The sequence below is a fragment of the Mesoplodon mirus genome, assembly GCF_964341445.2.
Source record: "Mesoplodon mirus genome assembly, chromosome: 18".
NCBI classification, from domain to species: domain Eukaryota; kingdom Metazoa; phylum Chordata; class Mammalia; order Artiodactyla; family Ziphiidae; genus Mesoplodon; species Mesoplodon mirus.
The window spans coordinates 59,577,930-59,602,075 of NC_138994.1; the positions used below are offsets into that span (position 1 = coordinate 59,577,930).

At 47.5% G+C, this 24,146-nt stretch overlaps 2 protein-coding genes across 3 annotated transcripts in view; one reads left to right on the forward strand and one right to left on the reverse strand.

Annotated features, from left to right (window-relative positions):
• Positions 1-4,178, forward strand: part of ACACA (acetyl-CoA carboxylase alpha) — a 229,624-nt gene extending 225,446 nt beyond the window's left edge. Inside the window, 1 exon segment of the mRNA XM_082604563.1 lies at positions 1,351-4,178. Coding sequence (XP_082460689.1) covers positions 1,351-1,474 — 124 coding nt within the window. The 3' untranslated portion in view covers positions 1,475-4,178.
• A 14,023-nt stretch (positions 4,179-18,201) lies between these two features.
• Positions 18,202-24,146, reverse strand: part of AATF (apoptosis antagonizing transcription factor) — a 104,065-nt gene continuing 98,120 nt past the window's right edge. For both annotated transcript variants that reach the window (XM_082603560.1, XM_082603559.1), the window contains one exon: positions 18,202-18,491. In XM_082603560.1, coding sequence (XP_082459686.1) covers positions 18,428-18,491 — 64 coding nt within the window. In that variant the 3' untranslated portion in view covers positions 18,202-18,427. The remainder of the gene's footprint in view (positions 18,492-24,146) is intronic.

A 24,146-nucleotide genomic window follows, 5' to 3' on the forward strand; every position in this document is an offset into this window, starting at 1 on the left:
CTGGTATTTACATTTTACCCTTTTTGATATATCATTTGTGTGTGTGCTTACTCTTTTATATGAGTAAGCACACTCGTGTGTGTGTGTGTGTGTGTGTGTATGTATTTCTTTTTCTGAACCATTTAAGGGTAAGTTACATATGTCATGGCCCATCATGGCCCTTTACCCCCAAATAGTTCAGTATGCCTTTGCTAATAGGGATATTCTCTTACATAACCAGAGTAAAATGATTTTTATAAATTGAACATTTTATCTAAACCACCATTTGCAGACCATTGCTCATTTTGAGTTTGTCTGATGTTACCTCATGATTAGATTCAGGCTGTGCATTTGCAGCCAGAATGATGATTTGGCTTCACAAGGTGCCATATCTGGAGGCACATGATGTCATAAGCCTATCCCAATGTTAGTTTCCATCACCTGATCAAGCTGTTACTCAACTTCTCCACTGTATAATTCCTGATTTTCCCATCCCCCTTGAACCTAATAAGCAGTCTGAGGAGAGACACTTAAAGGCCATGCAGATTCCTGCTCATCAGAATTTCCACCTAGATTTAGCATCCAGGGATGATTCTTGCCTGATCCAGTCTTTATTTATTTATTTATTTATTTATATTTTTGGTTGCGTTGGGTCTTTGTTGCTGCACGGCGGGCTTTCTCTAGTTGTGGCGAGCAGGGGCTACTTTTGGTTGTGGTGCGCGGGCTTCTCGTTGCGGTGGCTTCTCTTGTAGAGCCCGGACTCTAGGCATGCGGGCTCTAGAGCGCAGACTCAGTAGTTGTGGCGCACGGGCTTAGTTGCTCTGCGGCATGTGGGATCTTCCCGGACCAGGGCTTGAACCCGTGTCCCCCGTGTTGGCAGGCAGATTCTCAGCTACCGTGCCACCAGGTAAGTCCTGACCCAGTCTTTACAGTGAGGTTTTGCAAAACGACAGTGTCCCACCTCCTCTGCACAGGCACATCTCACCACCCCAGTTCTCCTGTAAGCAAAAGTCCTCGCTCCTCCTCCATTTAGTATATATTCGTTATTGGTGTAGACTAGTGAATGTCTTTTTTCAATGATTTGTAGTTCATTATTTTGATGCCCCAAATGTCCCAGGTTCAGCCAGTGGGAGCACCTTCAGCCTTTTTGAGGTTACTTCCTCACTTCCTGACATCACAAAATGTTTTGCGTTCGTGTGGTGTCGTGCTGCTGGGGACATTTTTCAAGTAGGAAAATGAATCAGGTGAGGCAGGGGCTGCAGGGTCCGCAGTGGCCTCTGGGAGCAGGTTTCTCGGGCGGTTCTGAGGCTACGCTGACCTAGGCATTGCTGCCTCTCTCTCGTCCTCACCGTCCCGAACCTTCCCCTCCAGCTTGGTACAGGCCAATCCAGAGGTCGCCATGGACTCCATCGTCCACATGACCCAGCACATCTCGCCCACCCAGCGAGCAGAAGTCGTTCGGATCCTCTCCACGATGGACTCCCCGTCAACGTAGGAAGAGCTTCCTGCCCCCCCGCCCTGCCTCCGGAGAAAAGGGCTAGAGCTGCCTTCCACACCTGGAGCCGCTGTAAGTAGAAGGCACACGAGACCAGCACTGGAGTCAAAGCGGCATTGTGCTTCCCCTCGATGTTTTCAGGTTACGCATGACATACTGGGACGTAGCGTCACAAGCCCCCACTCCAGCCCACCGGTCACACCTACCCCGTTCAGTATTTATTATTACCCTGGCTGTGACGGCAGTCCTCTCTCCCTGCCCAGGACCTAAGAAGGCAATGACGGGTACAAGCACCTACCAAGAGGTCTTACTACACGCCAGCAGGGCCACCCTCCTGTCCTGACCGCCCCTCGGTCCGGCCCCAGGAAGTGGGAGCTGTTGCCAGGCGGTCGGCAGCCCGTGCTCGCCCCTGGCCCCGTGAGCCTGCAGCCCCCGGCAGCAGAGGAGGGCCGGGGCCGAGGCCACAGGCCCAGCACCAGGCGTGGGGAGAGGAGGAAGCCTCGGGTCTCTTGTTTCTTACCCCACACTCAGCCCGGTGCACACCAGGCACCCAGTTTCATCACACCAAGGTACTGCTTATGAAGAAAAATTAGAGCATGAAATCTGCAAGCTCCATGGAACTCAAAGATGAGGGCAAAACCACGATCCAAGAAGCAGAGAAAGCAAAGGGACCAAGTCACTGTTGTCGATTTCGGGGCCTCACCCTGGGGCTCCCTTCTCAGAACAAGCGCAGAGACGGGTGACCTGCCACTGCCCCATGTGCCGCTGCTCGGCTAGCTGAGGTGCCCGGGGGTCCCACTGGCAGTGCCGTAGCCCGAGCGGGCAGAGGCGGGGCCAGGGGAGCCGCCCTCCCGTCACTGATGGGAAGTAGTCACCGTGCGACAGTCTCTCTGTTTAGGACGCGGAAGGTTGTTACTGTTAAGCCTGGAGCTTTGATCGTTACAGGAGGTGAACGGTGCCTACAGGGCCATCGTCTCTGTTTCTGGGGCCACTCTTCTAGCAGCTGACACTCTTACTCACTTTGGGTCTCGTCTCTTCCTTGAATGTACACGGGCACAGCCGGTCTCCCCACAGCCACAGAAAGGAGCCCTGGTGACATCAGTGCTCTCGGCTCTGGGAACTGGCCTTCCCCGCTTTGGGGAGGCTTCCAGGGAACACAGAATCCATGTGACCTTAAGCTTGTCCACAACCCCACCATGGTGCTGCTGTCTTCCAGGCCCACAGGTCCCTCCCTGGCCTCCTCATGGGTGATGGAGAGTTTATTTTCAACAACCAGTTTATTCAAGGAGAGAGCTTACTGATCCCCCTGTCGGTGTTCCTGAAGCAAGAGTGGCAGGTGATCAGGGCTGGGGTAGCATCCGGTTCCTACAGTGCAGCTAATTGCATTTGTCACTGATGACCAAGGGGGAAATCACTAAGACGTCTGAGAAGCAGCAGTATGAATGCTTCCGTACGAGCTACGGTTTTGAGCCTTAACCCTGCGGTTCACGCACAGGAAAGAGCTCCACTCCTCCCCTCGGGAACTGTTTGTGCAGATGGGCACCGTGCGGCTGGATGGGTTGCCACCTGCCCCCAGGAGCCTGGAGCCTCGGCCCGGCTGCCCTGCTGCGGGGGTTCAGCGCCATCCAAGCCAAGAAGGGCGGGAGAAGGTGGGGAACAATTTTCAGTCCAGGAAGCACGTCCACTGTTGCTGGCGTTCGCTTACCCAGTAAGCGTGGATTCACCTTTGACCAGATAATTCCTCTACACTTTTCTACAATAAATAAAATTCCACACACCTACAGGTGGTGTGGAGCCCTGTGCTTGCCCTGGCATTTCTTCGGGGCAGAGGGCGGTTGACACTTGTTTACCTCCCCCCAGCCCCCAACAAAATTATGACACATTAAAGGAATACATTTAGTCTCTAGAACTCAGCGATGCTCACCACCCCCCCATCCCCAGGGCGCCTCACTTTAGGTCTTACCTGGACAGGGCCCTTTCCTATGGAGGAGTCAGGAAGAGACACAGCCCATTACACACACGAGGTCACCGAGGCAGGAGGAGGGTGAGCGATGTATCAGCTGAGACTCGCCTGAGCTAGGATCACCATGTTGTCCGCTCACTTCGGTCACAAAGCAGCCTTCACTTGTCTTACTGAGCATTCGATGTACGCACAGCCTGATGAGCAAGGAGCTTCAGTCAAATGTATTCTTTTCATGTTTTGTTGAAATAAACCTCCACGTTTGTAGATGAGTCACTGTGTGTCACTTTAGCCCACGCCCAGCACGTCACTCTGGTTCCACTCTGAGTAGGGGAGCTTTGTAAGGGCGAGACCTACCCCTGCCGAAAGTAGAGCCGGTATAAGGATAGTGGCGCATGGTGCTTCTTCAAATGACACCATTCCCAGCCTGGGCAGTTTTCGGGTCCACATACCGTCCTTGATGGGCTGGGCAGTTTCATGGGTCTTGAAGTGAACACGAAGGTTTGAACCTCTGGGTTTGCATGATTTGTGGCATTTTCTGGGTCAAGTGAATAGCAAACCATTTTCAGAGACCACCTTGGGCCCCCTTTATGGAGAGGGTTTAGATTCTCTGAATAATTTAGCTACTTCATGGCTTTTGAACACTAACTTTGGGCACAAAAAGGCACTAGGGGCAGGAAACTCACTCAGGCTTGTGTGCCTTCAGCCCTCTGCCTCAGTTTCTATGAATCCATGTGGTTGAAGCAGGAATAACATCTGCAAAGAAAGGCGCGGGCCACGAGAGAGGAGGGAGGGGAAGCCTTTGCTGACTATTAAACTCGGTGCCGGGTCCGTCTCTCTTTAGGATGTACAGCAAAGCAAAGGGGGGCTTTTGGCAATTTACAAAATATTTATCAGTTTGAATCACCCTAAGCTAGATGTTCTGGAAAGGGGAGCAGGAAGGGAGATTCAGGATCTGGGGGAAGGTGCCGCTTTTTGCCTCCAGCTGCTGCTCTCCATGGGCGGGGGATGCTGGGTGGCACAGAGGCCTTGGGCCTTCTCTCCCCGCTAAGCAGGCAGCCGAGAACCAGACCCCAAGTGTAAACTTGGCGCCATCCCTACTCTCGGCCAGCACCCGTCGGTGGTTCTCAGGAAGGTCAGCAGGATTCATGGGAAGAGTCCACGGCTGCCTCTGGGAACCTGCCTGATACGTACAGTGCTTTCACCTGTTGTTGGGGAATGCCATTTCCTTCATCAGTCTTTTTAATAAAAGAAAGTTTAAAGCTTTCATTAGTATTACTTTGGGGTAATAAGGAAAAGATTGAACAGCGAGGGTTCCATCTTTTGGGAAATGGGATCTAAGCTGGGCCCACACATCTTTCCCCAACTGAAAAACAAGAACACAGTGACAAATGCCAGTGCCTCATGACCATCACGGGGAGGACCCGAGATTCCACACCAGGCTGTGGTGCATATATAAATGTGATATGATAATTAGACAAAGGGGAAGAAAAATTGTGCTATATCAAAAACAAATTCCTATATTTTACCAGAAGTTAGTATTTATCTCAAATAGATTGTAATGTAATCCCTAGAACAACCACTAAGAAAATAACTTAAAAATATATAGTAAATGCAACTGATATACCTAATAGGGGGTTAATATGCAGAATATGTAAAGAACTTCTACAATTCAACAACAGAAAAACCCAAATAACTTGATTTTAAAATGGGCATACAACTTGAATAGACATTTCTCTTAAGATTAAATACAAATGGCCAAAAAGCACATGAAAAGATGCTCAGCATCACTAATCTTTAGAGAAATGCAAATCAATCACGAGGTATCACCCCACACCCATCAGGATGGCTTCTATCAAAAAAACAGAAAATAGTGTTGGCAAAAATGTAGAGAAATTAGAACCCTTTACACTGTTGGTGAAATTGTAAAATGGTGCAACCACTATGGAAAACAGTATGGCAATTCCTCAAAAAAATTAAAAATAGAATTACTGTATGACCCAACAATCCCAATTCTAGATATATATCCAAAAGAACTGAAAGCAGAGAACATTATGCTTTGTGAAATAAGCCAGTCACAAAAAAGACAAATATAGTATGATTCCATTTATATGAGATATCTAAAGTAGTCAAGGGGTTTCCCTGGTAGTCCAGTGGGTAACACTCTGCCCTTCCAATGTAGGGGTCACGGACTCAATCTCTGGTTGGGGAACTAAGATCCTGCATGCCGCATGGTGTGGCCAAAATTTTTTTTTTAATAAAAAATAAAGTAGTCAAAATTCATGAAAAAGAATGTACAATGGTGGTTACCAGGGGCTGAGGGAGAGGAAAATGGGGAGTTATTGCTTAATGGGTATAGAGTTTCAGTTTTTGCAAAATGAGTAAGTTCTGGAGATCTGTTGCACAACAATGGGAATATACTGAACATTACTGAACTGTACACTTTAAAATGGTTAAGATAGTAAATTTAAGTATTTTACCACAATTTTTTTAAAAGAATAAATACATAGTAAATACAACAATGGAATTAAAATGGCATACTACTTGACACAAAAGAAGGCAATAAAGGAGGAACAAATGGACAAAAAACTTATCAGTAACTACACTAAGTTTGAAAGGACTAAACACTCCAATCAAAAGGCAGAGACTTGGGGATTCCCTGGTGGCGCAGTGGTTGAGAGTCTGCCTGCCGATGCAGGGGACACGGGTTCGTGCCCTGGTTCGGGAGGTTCCCACATGCCGCGGAGCGGCTGGGTCTGTAAGCCATGGCCGCTGAGCCTGCGCGTCCGGAGCCTGTGCTCCGCAACGGGAGAGGCCACAACAGTGAGAGGCCCGCGTACCACACACACACACAAAAAAAGGCAGAGACTGTCAGACTAGATACAAAAAACTCAACTCTATGCTGTCTACAAGAAACACACTTTAGATTCAAAGACAAAGTATAGAAAACCATATACCATATAAACAGTAACCATAGGAGAGCTGGAGTGACTATATTAACACTGGAGAAAATATACATTAAGATAAATATCACTAGAGACAAAGAGGAAAAATTATAATGATTAAAGCATCAATTTGTTAGGAGCTACAACAATTATAAATGTATACACAGCTAAAAACAGAGCCCAAAATACATAAGGGAAAAATTAACAGAAGTAAATAAAAGAATAGGACTTCCCTGGTGGCACAGTGGTTAAGAATCCACCTGCCAATGCAGGGGACACAGGTTCGATCCCTGGTCCAGGAAGATCCCACATGCCATGGAGCAGCTAAGCCCGTGTGCCACAACTACTGAGCCTGCACTCCAGAGCCCGCGAGCCACAACTATTGAGCCCATGTACTGCAACTACTGAAGCCCACGTGCCTAGAGCCCGTGCTCTGCAACAAGAGAAGCCACTGCAGTGAGAAGCCTGCGCACCGCAACAAAGAGTAGCCCCCGCTCGCCACAACTAGAGAAAGCCTGCGTGCAGCAACAAAGACCCAATGCAGCCAGAAAAAAAAAAAGAATAAATAGACAATTCAACAGTAACAGGCCCTTGGATCAATAACTTCCATCCTAAGAAACTGGGGGGAAAAAAAGAACAAACTGAACCCAAAGCGAGCAGAATTAATGAAAAAATAAAGACTAGAGTGGTAACTGATGAGATAGAAAAAAAATAGAGAAAAATTAATAAAACCAAAAGTCAGTGCTTTGAAAAGATTTTTTTAATTGACAAGCAAGATGAAAAGAGAGAAGACAAAATTTCCAAAATCAGAAATGAAAGAGGAGACCCTACTAGTGACCTTGTACTGAAATTAAAAGGATTATAAAGGAATTTTATAAGCCACTCTATGTCAACAAATTAGACAACTTAAATAAAATGTCCTAGAAAGACACAAATTTTCCAAAACTGACTTGAGGAGAAACAGAAAATCTGAATAGACCTTTAACACGTTAAAAAAAAAAAATTAGTAATTAAAAACCTTCTCACAAAGAAAAGCCCAGTCCTGGAAGATTTCACTGCTGAATTTGCTGTCAAATATTTAAGGAAGAAATACCAATCTTTCACAAACTTTTTCGAAGAACAGAAGAGAACATTTTCCAATTCATTCTAGAGGCCAGTATTATCCTGATACCAAAGCCAACAAAGACATCACAAGAAAGGAAAACTATAGACCAATATCTCTCATGAAGATAGACAGAAAAATCCTTAGCAAATACTAGCAAATTGAACCCAGCAACGTATTTTTTAAAAATTATACACCACAGCCAGGTGAGATTTATCCCAGGACTGCAAAGTGTGTTAAAACATCCAAATGAATTAATGTAATACACCATATTAATAGAATAAAGAACAAAAACCACATGATCATCTTAATAGATGCAGAAAAAGCATTTCGTAAAATCCAACAGCCATTCCAGATAAAAATTTTCTACAAACTATGAAGAGAAAGGAATTTCCTCAACATGACAAAGGGCATCTATGAAAAACCTCAACTAATGTCATACTTAATGGTGAAAGACTGAATGTTTTTCCTCTTAAGATCAGGAATAAGGCAAGAATATTAACCCTTGCCACTTCTACTCAGCATTGTATCAGAGGTTCTAGCCAGTGCAATAGGCTAAGTAAATAAAAATTAAAGGCTTATATATTGGAAAGAAAGTATTAAAACTGTCTTTATTCACAGATGAAATGATCCTGTGGGAGGAATCCGTTTTTTAAAACTAGAACCACCAAAAAAAATCAACTTCATTTCTATATACTAGCAAGGAACAATCCAAAAATGAAATTAAGGAAAAACATTTCATTGACAATATCATCAAAAACAATAAAATACTTAGGAATAAATTTGACAAAAGAACTGCAAGATGTGTACACTGAAAATTATAAAACACTGCCGAGAGAAACTGAATATAAATAAATGAGATATTCCATGTTCATGGATTGGAAGACAACATTGTTAAGATGGCAATTCTCCTTAAATTGATCTATAGATTCAATGTAATCCCTATCAAAATCCCAGCAGGCATTGTTATAGAAATTAACAAATTTATCCCAAAATATACATGGAAATACAATGGACCAGAATAGCCAAAATGATTTTGATAAAAATTTGGAGGACTTAAACTATCCAATTAAAAAACTTTCACTGGTGTAAAAACAGGCAAATAGAACCTCACATTTATGGTCAATTGATTTTCTACAGAGGAGTTAAGGCAGTTCAACAAGGGGAAAAATAGTCTTTCCAACAAATGATACTGGGACAGTTGGATATGCACATGCAAAATTATATTTTTAGACCCTCACATCATATGCAAAAATTAACTCAAAATGGATTATAAACCTAAATGTAAGAGTTGAAACTATAAAACTTCTGAGGAAAGCAGGAGAAAAATCTTTATGACCTTGGGTCACGCTAAGATTTTTTAGATCTGACACCAAAAACAATCCATAAAAGAAAAAAAAACTGGTAAATTAGAACATCAAAAGTTTAAATGTTTGTGACTCAGAAGACAACATTAAGGAAATAAAAAGGCTCACTACAGACTGGGAGAAAATATTTGCAAATCATTTTCTGATAAGGAATCTGTATTTAGAATATATAAAGAATTCTTACGATGTAATAAGACAAGCAACTCAATTAAAAATGAGCCAAAGATCTGAAAAGACGTTTCACCAAAGAAGGCAGATACATGAATGGCTAATAAACACATGAAAAGCCATTCCACATCACTAGCCATTAAGCAAATAGAAATTAAAGCCACAATGAGAGCCCACTGCTCACTAGAATGGCTACAATATGGCTACAATCACAATATAGACAATAAGAAGTGAGGCTGTGGAGCAACTGGAACTCTCTCATTGCTGGTGGGAGTGTAAAGTGGTGCAGCCACTGGGGAAAACACTTTGGCCATTTCTCAGAAGCTTAAACATAAACTTACCATATGACCCAGCAATTCAGAAACGAACACAACATTGTAAAGCAACTATACCCCAATTAAAAAAAAAAAAAAATTCCACACCTAGGTATCCAGCCAAGAGAAATGAAAACATGTTCCACAAAGACTTGTGATTGTTTATACCAGCTTTATACACAACGGCCAAAATCTGGAAACAACCCAAATGGTCATCAGTAGGCAAAGAGATAGATAAAATATGGTGTATCCATACACTGGGCGCCAGTCAGCAACAAAAAGAAACAAATTAACCACGTATGCTCTGCGGGATGAACCTTAAGCTCAGTGAAAGAAGCCGCACACAAAGACGACATATTGTACAATATGATCCTATTTAAATGAAACATCCAGAAAAGACACATCTATAGCTACAGAAAGCAGATCAGCCATTGCCCTGGGGCGGGGACGGGACTGTGGATTGACTGCAAACCAGCACAAAGTTATTTGCTGGGGTGATGAAATGTTCTAAAAATGGAGTGTGTTGATGGTAGCACAGCTCTACAAACTTACTAAAAATCCTGGAATTGTACATTTACAATGTGTGAATTTTATGTTAAGTAAATTACACCTCAATATCAAAGCTGCAAAAAACTGTAACCAGCAAGGAGTAGGAGTGCACTGACCTGACCACCAACACCCAACAGCCTGCCCTAACAGCCTCTGCTGCTGTTTCCACAAACCCCTCCTCCGACACCCACTGTTCTCTGCGCGGAGACCCTCGCAGACTCCCCAGGGAGTGGTTTCTGTTCCGCTCACAGTATCGCTTGTGCAATGACTGTCCTCCTGTCTACCCTCCCACAGGACTCAGATCCTCCTCCAGATCCAGAGCTGCGTCCACTAGCTCTTCCCTCCCAGTTCCCTGAGAAAGTCTTGTTGAGAGAAAAGCAAGACCCCTGGTGATCTCTCCTGTAGGAATAAAGTTTAAACTTCTGTTCAGCAGCTAAACACAGAGACTGACCCTGGTACCTTTCTAAGTTAATCGAGTTACAAAATGATCTTTTTAGGATCATTTTGCTTCTATGACCCATTTTATTACTACTTTTCCTCCAAATCTATTCTGGTCTACCACCCCCTGATCTCACCCAACCAAGCCCTGCCTGTGTCTGAGAAGGCTTTGCTGGGACCCGGCAGGGGCCCAGCAGGATGACACCGGGGGTGAGGGCTCCAGTCACCTGCAAGCAACCTTGGCCGTCACAAAACTTGGTACTTACACGCACGTGTCACAATAACCAGGCAGAATCCTGCACTTTGTTTCTGTGACCTCAAGTCCCAGCAGAGCCCTAGCTGATGCTCTTCCCTACAAGCCACAGCCCTGCTCCAGGCCCAGGCTGGATTGATTTACTCAGCACCCGACAGGCGTGTAAACAATGTTACATCACAGGTACTCCTGCTGGTCCAGATGCTGGCCGAGTGGTGGGGAGACCCTGAAGAGGGAAATTCGAACTTGGCCGGCCGTCAGGGAGCTCCGCCTGGCGTCACAGCCAGCAGTGAGGGGACTTCACACCTAACCCTGGTCACAAGCTCACAGGCTCAACTAACCACCAGCGGGGCCTGCCCGGGTCGCCGACCCCTGCGAGCGGCGCTGCCTGGAGGGAAGGTGCCTGCCTGCCTTCCCACAGCGTCTCCCAGCCCCAGGAGCTGGACTGATTTGGCCCTGGGTGCTGCAGACACTACCTCCACCGCCTGATACACGCGCCTACAAAAGCCAGCCACCGAAACCACGCCTAGGCACACACAAAAGCGCAATTATGGGAGGCAGAAACCTCTCAACTCCAGCCTTGCGTCTGAAACTCCACCCTAAAATATCTGCATGTTAAGTGACCAAGGACAGTTAAGCTTTCAAAGGGAGAAGATCAAAGTGCTGTCATCTTTTAATTTAATCCTTTTGTTGCATCAATGGTCTTAAGAGGATGAGAGAGATCAGAATAAAAGTGGAAACAAACTATATCTTTGTGGGTGTTGTGTTTTAGGTTTTTTTTTTTCTCAGTTTGGGCCACAAAATAGGTCAGCTCCATTACTGATCAGCCTTCCCACAAATATTTAAAACAAATTGAATTGCACACCCAATACCCATCACAATTACACCAGGCACAATAACTAAATTAGCAATTCAACAAAATAATTGGAAATGCGATTCTCTCTATCCCACCAGTCTCCCTCGAGGGTTTAGCCAATCTATGGGGGAAAACTCAGCTTTCCTAATTCTGCAGCTAATTAGAGACACACTTGTAAATGAAGTTGTTTGTCTTAAAGTGGAAATTCTCTTCTGGGGGTGGGGGAGAGGGAAGGAGAGAGGAGGAGAGTCCTTCCAGTCCGGAGCAAGTAGATAAACAGGTATCAAGAGCGCACGCCTGGGTTCTCAGGAGCAGCCCTGTCTGCAGTTAATAAAGCGTCACTGTTTCGCCGTCACTTATCTGGTAATGAACGACTTCGTAACAGCCGGCCTGGCCGACGGCCTCGCTGAGAGACGCGTGCCTTTTAAAGGCCCTCGAGACCGGTCGGGGGGAGCTGCAAGGCACTGCTATTTAGGGACCCACAGGGCGACAGGAGGGTCAGCGCCGAGCCCAGGCGGCATCAGCGCGGCCAGTTCCCGTGTGGACCTCCCCGTTGGGACCCGAGGAACCAAAGGCTCATCCTCCCAGGAAGCGGAGGCTCCGGTGCCAAACGACCCCCACCCCCCCGCCCCGCGTGGACGGCACCTGCGGGGTCACGTGGCCCGCCAGCCAGACGGTGACAGTCTGCCTCGGCCCGCTTGCTCGGGCCACTCCTGGAGAAGCAATCTTAAGGTTTCAATTAAGCTGTCCTTGGCCTCTTTTTGTTCCTTCAGAAAGGCACATCTCGGTTTAATTACATAACTGAGAACTAGGCATTGCATTCGTCTCCTTACCCTCCTCCACGAAGACCAGGATGTGAGCTTAACACGCAGACTCTCCGCAGGGCTGCGCTCCCTCCCCTCCCCTCGCCTCGCCTCGCCTCGCCTCGCCTCCCCTCCCCTCCCCTCCGGCCGGCGCACACCTGGGCCCGCGCTCCCGCCGCGAACAAAGGCCTGACCTTAGCAGCGAGGTCGGCAGATGAAAAGCCTCCGCTGCCGAGACCCTCCCGGAACATCACAGCGCCCAGGTGGGGGGCGAGGCGGCGCGGAGGCTGCGCGAACGCCGATAAGTGAATTCAAAAGCACCTGCTCCTACGGCTTATCTCCCCCAACAATATGAACTCGGAGTTATCACATGGAAAGTGTTCCGCATTAGCCTTACGTTTAGCTCTTGAAACCAAGTGCAGTGCGCTACAACTTTAAAGGACACAAGAGTCAAACTGGAAAATAATTTTCTGGCCTCAGGGGGTCCGTTCCCGGCCTAAACCCTCAGGAGGAGAGTGGGGCCGGGTTCGCTCCCAGGCTCCCCTCGGCCACGCTGGGCACCGAGGCGGGAAACCCCTCGCTTCCTGCCCCCTCGTGAGCCCCAGTTCACACTCTGGGCCGCCGCCCGAGCCTGGAGCAGGGCCCCCGACCCGGCTGGGCCCTTCGGCCTCGGGACAGCGGCAGCTCTCGCCGCCCCACCTGTTAGCACTTACCCGGCTCCAGCTCTGGCGTTTGGTGACTTGTGAAAGGCTGGGAAGTACCCGCATCGGCCTCATCTAGCCAAGCCGGTAGCCCCAGCCACGCTGCAAGGGCTCAAAAGCCACACGTGGCTGGTGACTACTGACTGGCCTGGGCTCCCATCATCCCCGGACGTGCTACTGGACAGCTGTGGCCTAGACCCTCTGGACGCGCCTGGGGTTAGAAGAGGCTCCCCAGGAGGGGAAGAGGGGAAGGCGGCTGTCCACGAGGGCGCAGGAAGCAGCCCTAGAGCCCGGAGCCGCCCTCACAGTGGAGGCGCGGGAGCCACCGAGCAGCGGCCTAGGTGCGGGGCGCTCAGCGTCAGCCCCACCTGTGTACTAACGCCCCTGGCCATCCCGGGGTCTGCGGGCTCCTGGAAGCCCACGAGCACCAGGGCTGCTGACCTCCTGCCAGGCCGAGCTCTCGCCCTGTAGAACCGGAGCCCTGGGAGAGTGATGCTGAGCCTGAAAAACGGCCAGAGCCTGGGCTGCCAGGAGTCCCGCCAGGATTAAGAGGCAACTCCAGCGCAGGTAATGGGTCTGATCAGACCGAAGTTAGAGGATTCAGGACTCACTCGACTGAAGAGGGGAACAGAGCCCCACTAGAGACCAGGTCACTTGCCCAAACAACCCTGTGCTCTGTAAACCTCCCCCAGCGCCTGCCACAAAGCAGGAGGTCAACACATACCTGAATGAATGGATGGGAAAAACATTCCTGCATCGGTGCTAGACCCAAGCTGCCTTTCCATAGAAACAGCTGCTTTAGGACGAGGAGGTCCTCAGGAACCACCGTGGCTGACCCTCACAGTACTGAGGAGGACCTCTGAGCCCCAGAGGTCAAAAGACGTCCTCAAGGTCACACCCTGGCAGCTCTGAGTTCTGATCCAAGGTTCTTGCCACTACGCCACCTTCTGTTCAAATCTGTCCTTGACTCAGAATGTCACATCAGCCCCCTCAAGGATGAATTCTGTGTCCCCAAGTCTCTGTGAGAGCCGGGTAACACACCCCTAAACACCTCGGGGAGGGTAGATGAGGGCGGCAGAAGCAGCCAGCACCACGTGGTGGGGAGCCTGCCGGCCGAGGGCAGCCTGAGCTCCTTTCCAGCCCAGCCATAAAGAGGAAGACAGGGATGGAGGAGGGTGGGCAGGAATCTTAATGTGTCACTGTCACCGTGCCTATTGGGGACCTTATATTCTTTTTCTACCCTATCGGTAATGTGGGATTTTTTTTTCCTCTCTACGTTCTTTTAAATTCTCTTTTCTGAGAATTCAGTGTCCTTGACCTCAACAAATGAAACGAGAACCCTGAACCAAGGAAATAAACCAAGCAAACTTCTCAGGAATATAAATGCCGCTGAGGCGATGACATTATTAACAGACCCCACAGGATGGGCAAGGAAGGCCTGGTAAAGGAAATCTACAGATATGCAAGAAAAACGAAGTTAGATACGGCATACTCACTCTGCATTTGCACCACTCCCCTCCTCTCCAGACAAGGAGCAGGTAACGAGGGCTGCATCAATACAGCTGTGGGACAAACTGAACATACACAAATCAGCAGGGTGATATGGATCCCCTGGACGTAAGAATTAGTTAATGAACTTACCAAATTACTGGCAATTATTTTTGAAATGTTATGAAGAAAGACAAAGCAAAAAAAGGAAATGAGGTAGATAAGATTTAAACAAACAAAAAAAGAATGACCAAGGCAAACTCAACTTAATGCCTAGCACAACTGCCCCCCCCCACCCCGGTACACAAACACACACATAAATCAAAAAGTAAAAACAAACTCAGATGCAGAAAACAAGGTTCATTCACTTTAGACAAGGCTCACTGCTTGTATTTGCCTTTCTTGAACGCCATGTGCACAGGGTAGCCTATCAGGGTGTCAGCAGACGGGCGCAAGCTGCCCTGGCAACAGAACACCCACGTTTCTGCAGCCGCAGCCTCCGGCTTCTCCGTGACACCCTTTACCTCTACTCTCTCTAGTTTTGCTGAGATGTAGCTGCCTCACCTGTGAGCCTGGCCCAGGGAGACACAGATCTTGGTGTCCCACGTACACAGTGACCCCTCCGTGGTGGTGAAGATTGACGAATGTCCCATTTGGATCCATTGAGCCTCAAACTCAGCTCCCTTTGGATGAAATGGTAAGAGATAAAGAGGCAATCATCTTGGAGAAGTCATATGCGGAGACCAGGAAACTCAACCACTAAAAGGAAACTACTTTTCCAAACTGGAGATGCAGTGTCTGTTGCTGAACTGGTCGGAGCTGGCTTTCTCTGGTGTTCTGTTGGCTCTCAGGGTTTCCAAATGATGCTCAACAAGCGTTCTTGGTCGGTGACCTGGAAAGAATGCCTACGCACCAAAGACAGTATGGGGAGGAACGTAAACCCATACAAGGCAAGGAAAACCCACCAGAGAGATCCCCAGGATGAAGGCATTGAAAGTAGCAAGAGCATGAAAACCAGTGGGGAGAGTGGAGAGAAAATTATATGCGATCTAGCAGCCAGAAAACAGATAGGAGGGTCGGGGAGGGAGAGGATGGTGTCACTTCCTATTTGTCCACCATCTTTCATTGGAGCATCTCAAAGCACATTACAGGCAGCAGCTCTTTAATCCTCCCAGAGGAGGATGCTGATTTGAAGGGTTCCCTGGGGAGCAAGAAATAAACGACAGGATCAGACTCCAGGGCCAACCTCCTCTCTGCCTTTCAACACCCTTTGTTGCAGATGGTCCAGCCTAGGGCAGGTGAGAAGTGCACGGGCCCTAAAACAAGCCTCCGTCATACGGACCAAGAGCCTTTGAAATATTTGGACTCTTTCACTTGGTTCACTTTACTCCCAAAAATCTATGCCAAAAAACCCAATAATTTAAAAAGACAACAAACAAGCTTCATGCACAAATATTTTCCTATAACATTATTCATAATAGCAAATAATTATAACAATTTAAGTGTTCAACAAGAGGGGATCTGGTTCAGTACTGAAGAGACATGCCCCCAATGGAATTATTAGTTAGCAGTTAAAATACTTCAATGAGATCTGCAAAAACGTGGAAACAACCTTCCCCTCTACTATTAGTATTAAAATGCAGAATACAATGTACCACTGGTTCTCAACAACGCTTGTGTGTTATGCGGAGGGGGACATGCTGCACGGACATTTTGTTTTTACTGTTTTTAAAAGGGTAACATTTCAAACAGTCCAGAAGGAAAAGCGAAGTCTTCCACCTGCACCTGCACACTGCTCCCTGGGCCCTCCCCGCAGAGAGGAGTCTACTGGGTATCACAGCATCTATACTGAAGAGGGCTACGGAGGAATACAGGTCAACTCCAAGAAGGGGATCCTGCTCAGTGGTGGAGCTACAGCCGAGTCTTATTTCCATTTGTTCCTTCCACTTTTCTGTAATTAATTTTTGACGTAAAATAAACCAAGACGAGAAACCAGCCTTAACTTCTCTATCCCGAAGGGCAAAGCCCACGGCCTGCTTCCGGCCCCGGGTGCAAACCTGGGCTGGGTGGGCCCTGCGGTTTCCTCACTGCTCTGATGGTGTCTTCAGGGGCTGTGGTTTAGGAGGGTCATGCGTGAAGGAGTCAACTGGACAAAAAGAAAATAAGCCAACTCCGCACAAAAGGGAGGAATGCTTCAGTCAACACTGAAAAAGGGCCCTGGATTGAAACTCTTGATAACAGTTCTCAACTCATTTCAAAATCAGCATTAGCCACCAAAATGTAAAGTATTCGTTTTATTAAAATGCAAATCAATCAACTAATCTGTCTTTCTAGTAACAGTTGAATTGCAGTATCCGTGTCAATTAAAATAGTTTCCAATTTATTCTTGGCTGGAAGGAGGGTGGTCCTCTGAATTTTAAAATGCAAGCCTCCCTTTACTGAAAATTCTATCCGTTCTTTCTCATCTCTCCTGATTTTAATTCATTTTAATTAAACATGATGGACTCCAAATATTTTGAAGTACCTGCTTAAATTTTTTTCTTCATCAGGTAGAGAGTGACTGTGACAAAGGTTCCATCTCTTTAGGAATCGTGGGTCTGCATCATGCTCACGGGAAGTGCCGGGTTAAGAGGTTACTTACTTGCTGTTCTAACGTGGGTTTATCCAGGATCCTCAGGCTAGATGGATGGGGTTGGATGGTCTATATTTTAAAAAGTGATCACGGTGAAGGGAGTGACTGTGGGGGAAATCTTCTATTTCCATTGAGTGATCTTTTAGGTAACTGGAGACACACTGAAAATTAAACGTTTCCCTGACAATCAAGCCCAAGAGGTTAACTTACCAAGACAAGAAAAAGAGATCAGGATGTACCAAGGTCCAATTAACGTGAGATGGAGAAATCCTCCTCCCCCCATATGCCCCGTCCGAGCCCAGCAGACACACTCAGATGTTAATACTAAACTGTGATGCAGATTACATTCCAGACTCACTTGGTTTGGAGCCCAGCCTCTAGGCGCTGTGTCGCAGTCCCCAGACACCACGTCAATGACACGTGGGATTCCTGGGCACAAAAATCTGTCACTTGATTTTGACATTTTAAAACAATACCAAAACCTGACTCTAAAAACAATGACTAGTTATTAACTACAACTGCCCTCAGCTGCCTGTACGCAACATTCCTTTAATTCCATAGCTCAAAATACAGATTTGGGCAAAGGACCCAGGAGACGGTCGGCCTTGAGTGCGGGCAGCACACATTACTTATGCAAGATCGGCTCATTGCATACTGACCACAGCAGGCCAATAAATCCCCCTTATGGGGATTTAATTTCCAGCTTTTGACCTTTGGATGAAAAACAAGTGAATCATTTCCCCCTGCTAGATTTACACCAGAGCTAATCTCAATAAAGTGATTTAGGAATGGTGAGAATGGAAAAGGACTCTGGAAGAATCTTTATGGGTGAAAAGAGGAAACAAGAAGTCAGAGATTTGTATTTAGCAACAAATAGGCAGATGCCTCCAAGCTCCAACGCCTCCGGGGCACAGCTGACAGGTTTTGGGGGGCTCCCTGCTCCTCACAGCCACGATCAGTCGCTAAACACAACTCACCCCGAAAGCCACATCTACCCTAGGATTATTCCTTCCATGAAGTATTTTATATTTTGAAAGAAGGCCATTTGGCTGGGAAAACAATGAAACCCCCCCCAAAGAACCTGTCACCCTGCGGGAACGCTACATCACTCACTCTGTGCTGCTTAAGGAATCGAGTGTGGCAGTGGCGGCGACTGTAAAAACACTCTTTATTTGTGGTGGTTCAAGGCCGTGGGGGGGCGAGCCCTTTGCACACGGACGCACCAGTGACACAGATGCTGGATTCCAGGTTTCCAGGCACTTGTCAGGCCCGTGTTCTGAACAGCACACGTTCCCGGGATTTCCCGAGTTCCTCTCTGTGGGGCTGGGTGTGCGGAGGTCCTGCCCCAGGCCCCGGGCCACAGGGAGATGGGCGCCATCAGTCCCTGTGGCCTTCGTCAGGGGGGTTGAGTTGGCCAAAAAGAGATCGATACAGCTCTGTCCTGGAAGACAAACGAAACAAACTGGTTAACGCGTTGGTTAACTTTTCAAGGTTAAAAAAGAACCAAGAAGCTGGGAAATACCCCAGTCTGATTCTTCAATTGGAAACACAGCCACATAATTAAAAATGCATCCCACAGCTCTTATTCACAAATACGAAGGAGGGCACGAACCTAGAAGCGGCCAAACAGCAGAATATGTAAATAGTCCAGAGTGGCTGGATACCCTGTCTCCAGGGAACGAGTTTTCTATAAGTTTGCCCTTTACACACAGGCTCTTCAAGTACGAAAACAAGATTGAATATTTTAATAGGATGTATGAGACTGCCACATGAGGAGGAGGATTCAATCAGACATGGGATGCAGGGGATATAATTCAGTTTTCATACATTTTCTTGGACTTGGCAGTACTTGAAAAACAATGAAAATGACCCAGCAACAAGATTCCAATTACCAGCACACGTGCAGCTGCTCGGGCACCAAGGCTCTTCCCCATACCCCGGCCCTTCCGCTATTCTCCATCTAATAAATAATTCGATTGGCTCATTTATTTCTAAAGCTGGGTCTGACGTTAAAAAAAAAATCCTAACATGCCAGGGTCTTGCGTCCCTGAAAATGAAGTAAATGACCACTTGCCACCTGTTTCCACCACCACCTGGCCAAAAGCACCTGTCGGGGTGGGCGAGGCCCTCCCAGCACCAGCACCGAGCCCGCAGCTCCAGAACACTTCCCTGGATGGAGGGCAGAGTCTCCCTGTGGAGATGCCAGGAGCCAGGAGGGTCCAAGCAGGTCAAGCCCACAGGGAGGCAGGGACCACGCCCGTGCCCTCGGGGAAGGAGGGCAGGCACCTGGGCGAAGGCCATGGACCAGCAAGTAAACGACCTCGACCTCGGAGAAAGCTGTGCCTGCTCTGCTTATGTTTTCAAGATCTACAGCCTGCCCTCCTCGTTAGGAAAACAGGCTTTTCCTAACAGAACTGCTCTCATCATCTGAGAGTCATCATCAGCAAATCTGATTTTCAAAACAAAACAGAAGACAAAAAAGCCCCACCCTTCAAACAGCTATTTTTGGTCCAGCCAGACTTCAACACAAAAACTTACAAGTGTTTTTGAAGTCACCTTACTATAGTGGTGTGTACCAAAAGAGACATTATAATTAGAAAACCCAGCAATAGGAATAGCATATTGAAACTTTTTGAAAGGGAAAAGTCTTAAAGAAGGAACCGCAGAAGCCATGGATATAAACAAATATTATCATGCTGGGGACCACGTGGCAGGCAGGGAAAGTGCAGCCAGAAAACAGTGGGTCTCCTGTATTATTATAGGAATTTTATTGCAAGAATTTGCTGGTGCCCTCAGCCAACCATGGTGCCCCTGGACCTATAAACAAAGGATGCAGGTTCACCCGGAGCTCCAGGGTCTCTTTTGTTCCTGAGCTGTACACATCTGCCTGGCTCGGCCTTGGCCAGGCCCCGGACATGTGCGTACTAAGGCGGAAGGCAGCTTCAGACCACATGCAAATGAGAGGCAGGCAGCCTCCCTTCCAGAGGCAGTGGCTGCCAAATCACCAGCTCCATCACATAAAGGACAGCGATGCCCTGCCCAGGCGTCACTTTATCACGCGATGGCCTGCCTACTTGCCAAAAAGTACAAGTCTCTCTAGCCATTTCCACAAAGAAATTAAATGGTGTTAAGGGGAGAGTCGCCATGACAAAGAGGACAGTGTGGCTTTAAGGCTGCGACATCTGATGAGAGGGAGCTGCAGAGGCGCCATGCCATTTAGCCCTTCACAATCATCCCTTCGCAGCCTCGCCGTGCTCGCCTGCAGCAGACCCCATCATTACCACTGAGCAAATGCTTCCTCTCCGCGCGGTGACATCAGCAAACCGCCTGGGCGAAGGCGGCAGTTACTGCCCGCAGCAGGGTTCACGTGTCAGGAGCAGAGAGGGAAATGCTGAAACCCATGTTTTGATAGAACATCATTTCACACTCAGGTGGGCAAAGCTGACAAACATGCAGCTAGCTGTTCATGGCAAAGCAACTTGGAAAGCTGAGTGGTCTGGGTTCTTAAAATATTTTTACAGAAAAGAGAGAAAATATGAGTAAGGGATTATTCCAATCTAAGAATCCCCAAGCAATTTCAACTTTAAGTCTTCCTCACCCATGACCACCAATCAGTTCAAAGTCTCTCAAACTTCCCTGCTCCTCCAGGCTCCATGATTTCAGATCTTACCGTCTCTTACCCAGAATGCGGTGCCAGCCTCCTAAGCGACTGTTCTGTTCCCGTCTCCTCTTCCCCCGCCTCCATCCCCCTCAGCCCCAACTCTAAGGACTCTAGAGATGGACAAAGCAGACCCTCCTGGGGTCCAGGAGCACCACCAGGATGAAGACCCCCAGACTCCGGCTGCTCAGCTAGGCCCCAGCCCTGCTTTTTCCCTGCGGAGGACCCGCTGGGGACAGAGCTGGGAAAACCACGGCCACGAAGGGTGGGGTCCAGGGTCTGGTCCTCGAGCCTCTCTGCGTAGCCCCTAACAGAACTCTACAAAATCCCGCAGCCCCTGCACACATTTTTACGTTGACATATAAAATTTTTCTTGATGAAGGTAATAGTCACGAAGGATATCATTACCACCAATCTGTGACCACCAACCCTTAAAATAACTCTCACATCCCTTTTGTAATATGCCCAGTGGAATCTATATGCCATACTGATCTGATGTCACCACTCACTTAAACAACCCATAAACAAACTCTTTAATTTGGAAAATGTATAGCATCTTTCTCTTTTTAAACTTGTATTTCCATTTGATTTTTCCCTACAGATTTTTGTCCTAATTGTTTTATGCTTGAAAGTCTTTTATGGATCACACTATCATACTTCTTGGCCACAAAAATAAGTATGCAAATTGAAACACTTTTTGAAATTTGAAAAGTTGAAATATTTTAATTTCTTGGGACCATAAGGCTCTAAGTAATTTTAAAAAATTACTTCTGGATTGTGTTATCATTACAATTATTATTAGGATACAACGGATATATACAATAACAATATAATAAAATGTAGTATAATTTTGGTAACATGTTAATATACATAAATATGTAAAATGTTACTGGAAATTATCTCTCAGTGATATGGATGAGGCTTTCCCCTCCATTCCCGTTCCATGGATGAATATAATTTATTGCTAGAATGAAAGAGGGCTCAGCACCAATTCTACTCCTATTTTTTAGTTTCTGCAGACAGAAGTGATGAGAAACCTTGCCACACCAACAAGCAGACGTGGGAATGGGAGAGTTTTGTTATAGCAAGGATACTCAATTCTTTTACGTCCTTCTGAATTAACCACCCCCCCAATCACAGTGATCTACCAAAACTTCGTTTTAATGATCTACCAGCTGACAACTCAATCAGGTTCTCCTGCAATTTTGCTGAGAATAAGGACCTGGAAGCCACCTGACCGGCAGGGCAGAAATTTCCTGGGTCACGGCCCGTCGCAATCCCTATACCGTATTTTCACCAGTCCTTTTGTGAGGTTCCCCACTCCAGAGTAACGTCCCATGTCAGGGTAAGGAGGGGCTTCGTGTCTGGAGAGGACAACCGCCAACGGCGAGGGAGAAGGAGAACTGGCAGCTCCAGCTCGGGCAGGCTCTCAGGCAGGGCTGCTGAGAGCCTCTCAGGAAAGAGCTGGAAATTGGATTCCTGCCACCTCTCTGTGTCTCCTTTCCGGTGGGACGATCTCTGCACGGCCCAGGAGGAAGACTGAGGCGGAGGGTGTCCTGACCGTTGCCCCAAACCCAGGCAGATGCTAGACCTGGGGCCAGTGCGCAGGGGGGAGGAAGGCACCTGGAAAGAAACAGGATGCGTCCATATCCCTATCCCATCCCAAGGCAGGAACACAAAACTAAAAACAGAACTAGGTAATGAAAAGCCACCCTGGGACAGAGGGTCGGACTGCCTTCTGCTGCACAAAGCATTTTCCCCTGCAGCACCCTTCCTGACCGGGACTGAGCCACCCAGAGAAGCTAAACTATCAGTCCTTCAGGTTAACCTCATCTCCATCCGATTCTCCAGGGTAAGTGTACAGTTTAATACTTGAGGTCCCCTTAAGGCTATGCATAATGAAGTTGGGTTTTTAAATATATAATTCCTGCTCCCTATCACATTAAGAATCAAGATTGGAATCACTGAGCGGAAATGCCTTCCCCCCTCGGTCACCCTCCCCCCACACTCCTGGCCTCAATGGCCAGTGGGAATGTCCACTGTAGAAAATGTATTAATGTGGGTATCATGCAGGAGAATAACCTACAGAGTAATTAACAGGACTTGGACCTAAGGTAGAAGGTCGATAGCAGGGGCTCTTCCTTGAATTAAAATTTAACTCACCCTTTATTGCAACCTACAAAAGCAAGTAATGAGCACTAACATTTTTATTTCTTTTAAACTGTCATTTAGGCTATAGAGGGGATAATTACCTATCTCTAATGTAGTAGGGTTTTATAACCCTTAGTGAGGCATTTTCTAATTTAATATTTTTACTATATTATCATAAAACCTGTTTCTGGAAAAAAATGATCATGGATTAGCAGCCATCTTCCATAAAGACAGAGAGAGTGTGCGTGCGTGTGCGTGTGTACTGGGATTCGGCTTATTTATCATGTGACTCTTGTGAAGAGACTTAAGTGCGCCCAGTAGAGCTGGCTGTGAGATGCCATCACTTGAGTGGCGGGCGAGGTTTGAAGCAGCACTAAACAAAACACGGGTGGACGTGCGTCACGGTGCCGTCCAGCCACGCGCACTCCTCACTGACCGCGACACAGACCAGGGGCTTTCACGCCATCATCAGGGCAAACAGTACAAAGGAGCACCTGAACCCTGCAGAGGATATGTGCGGCGGGGGGGCGGCGCGTGGGACTGCAGGAGCCGCGCAGGCCTCGCCCCAGACACCCCGCTCCTCCTCCCCCTCCTCAGGCCCGGACTCCCCCAAGCTGCACCCTGTGGCCAAAGGCGAGCAGACAGCAGGGAGAAAGCAGCCAGGCCACCACTCCCTAAAGAAACCTGCACAGCCTCCAAAAGTACATCCCATTCTCCAAGCAAGTACGATATGCAGGGATTTCAGCGTGTGCCCGTAGAAACAATATCGCTACTTTCCTGATTAAAACTATACACAGAATTTGTCCTTGATTAATTTGAGATTGTTCATTAGTTACTTCACTGGGGGGGTGGGGGGGTTGTCCTCCCTAAATATACAAGATGCATCCCAGAGTGTGCGGGGGGGGGGCCCTCCCTCCCCCATAATCCCCTCCCCTTCCCTGCACACCCGAGGGCCCTGTGCCGCGTGCTTCTGCGGAACTTGATGTCTTAGGCATACATTTGAGAATCCAAGGGTGACGAAATACACAAAGGGAAAGTGAGACGAAGGGCTCCATTCCAGCAGCACTCGTGTCCAGCAGAACCTCGACGAAACCCGAATCCCTGTGAGTCGGTACAGACACAGCAAGAACAGAAACTCACACTGACCACTGTGGTTGCTGACTGCAGATGTACTTTTAAAAATCATTGGCAATGTTACTGATGCATGTTTTTTCACGTTTGTGTTCGGAAAACATTTTACTTATTAGTGCGGCAGAAGCTTATAAATGTGTATTAGGTGAGGATGGT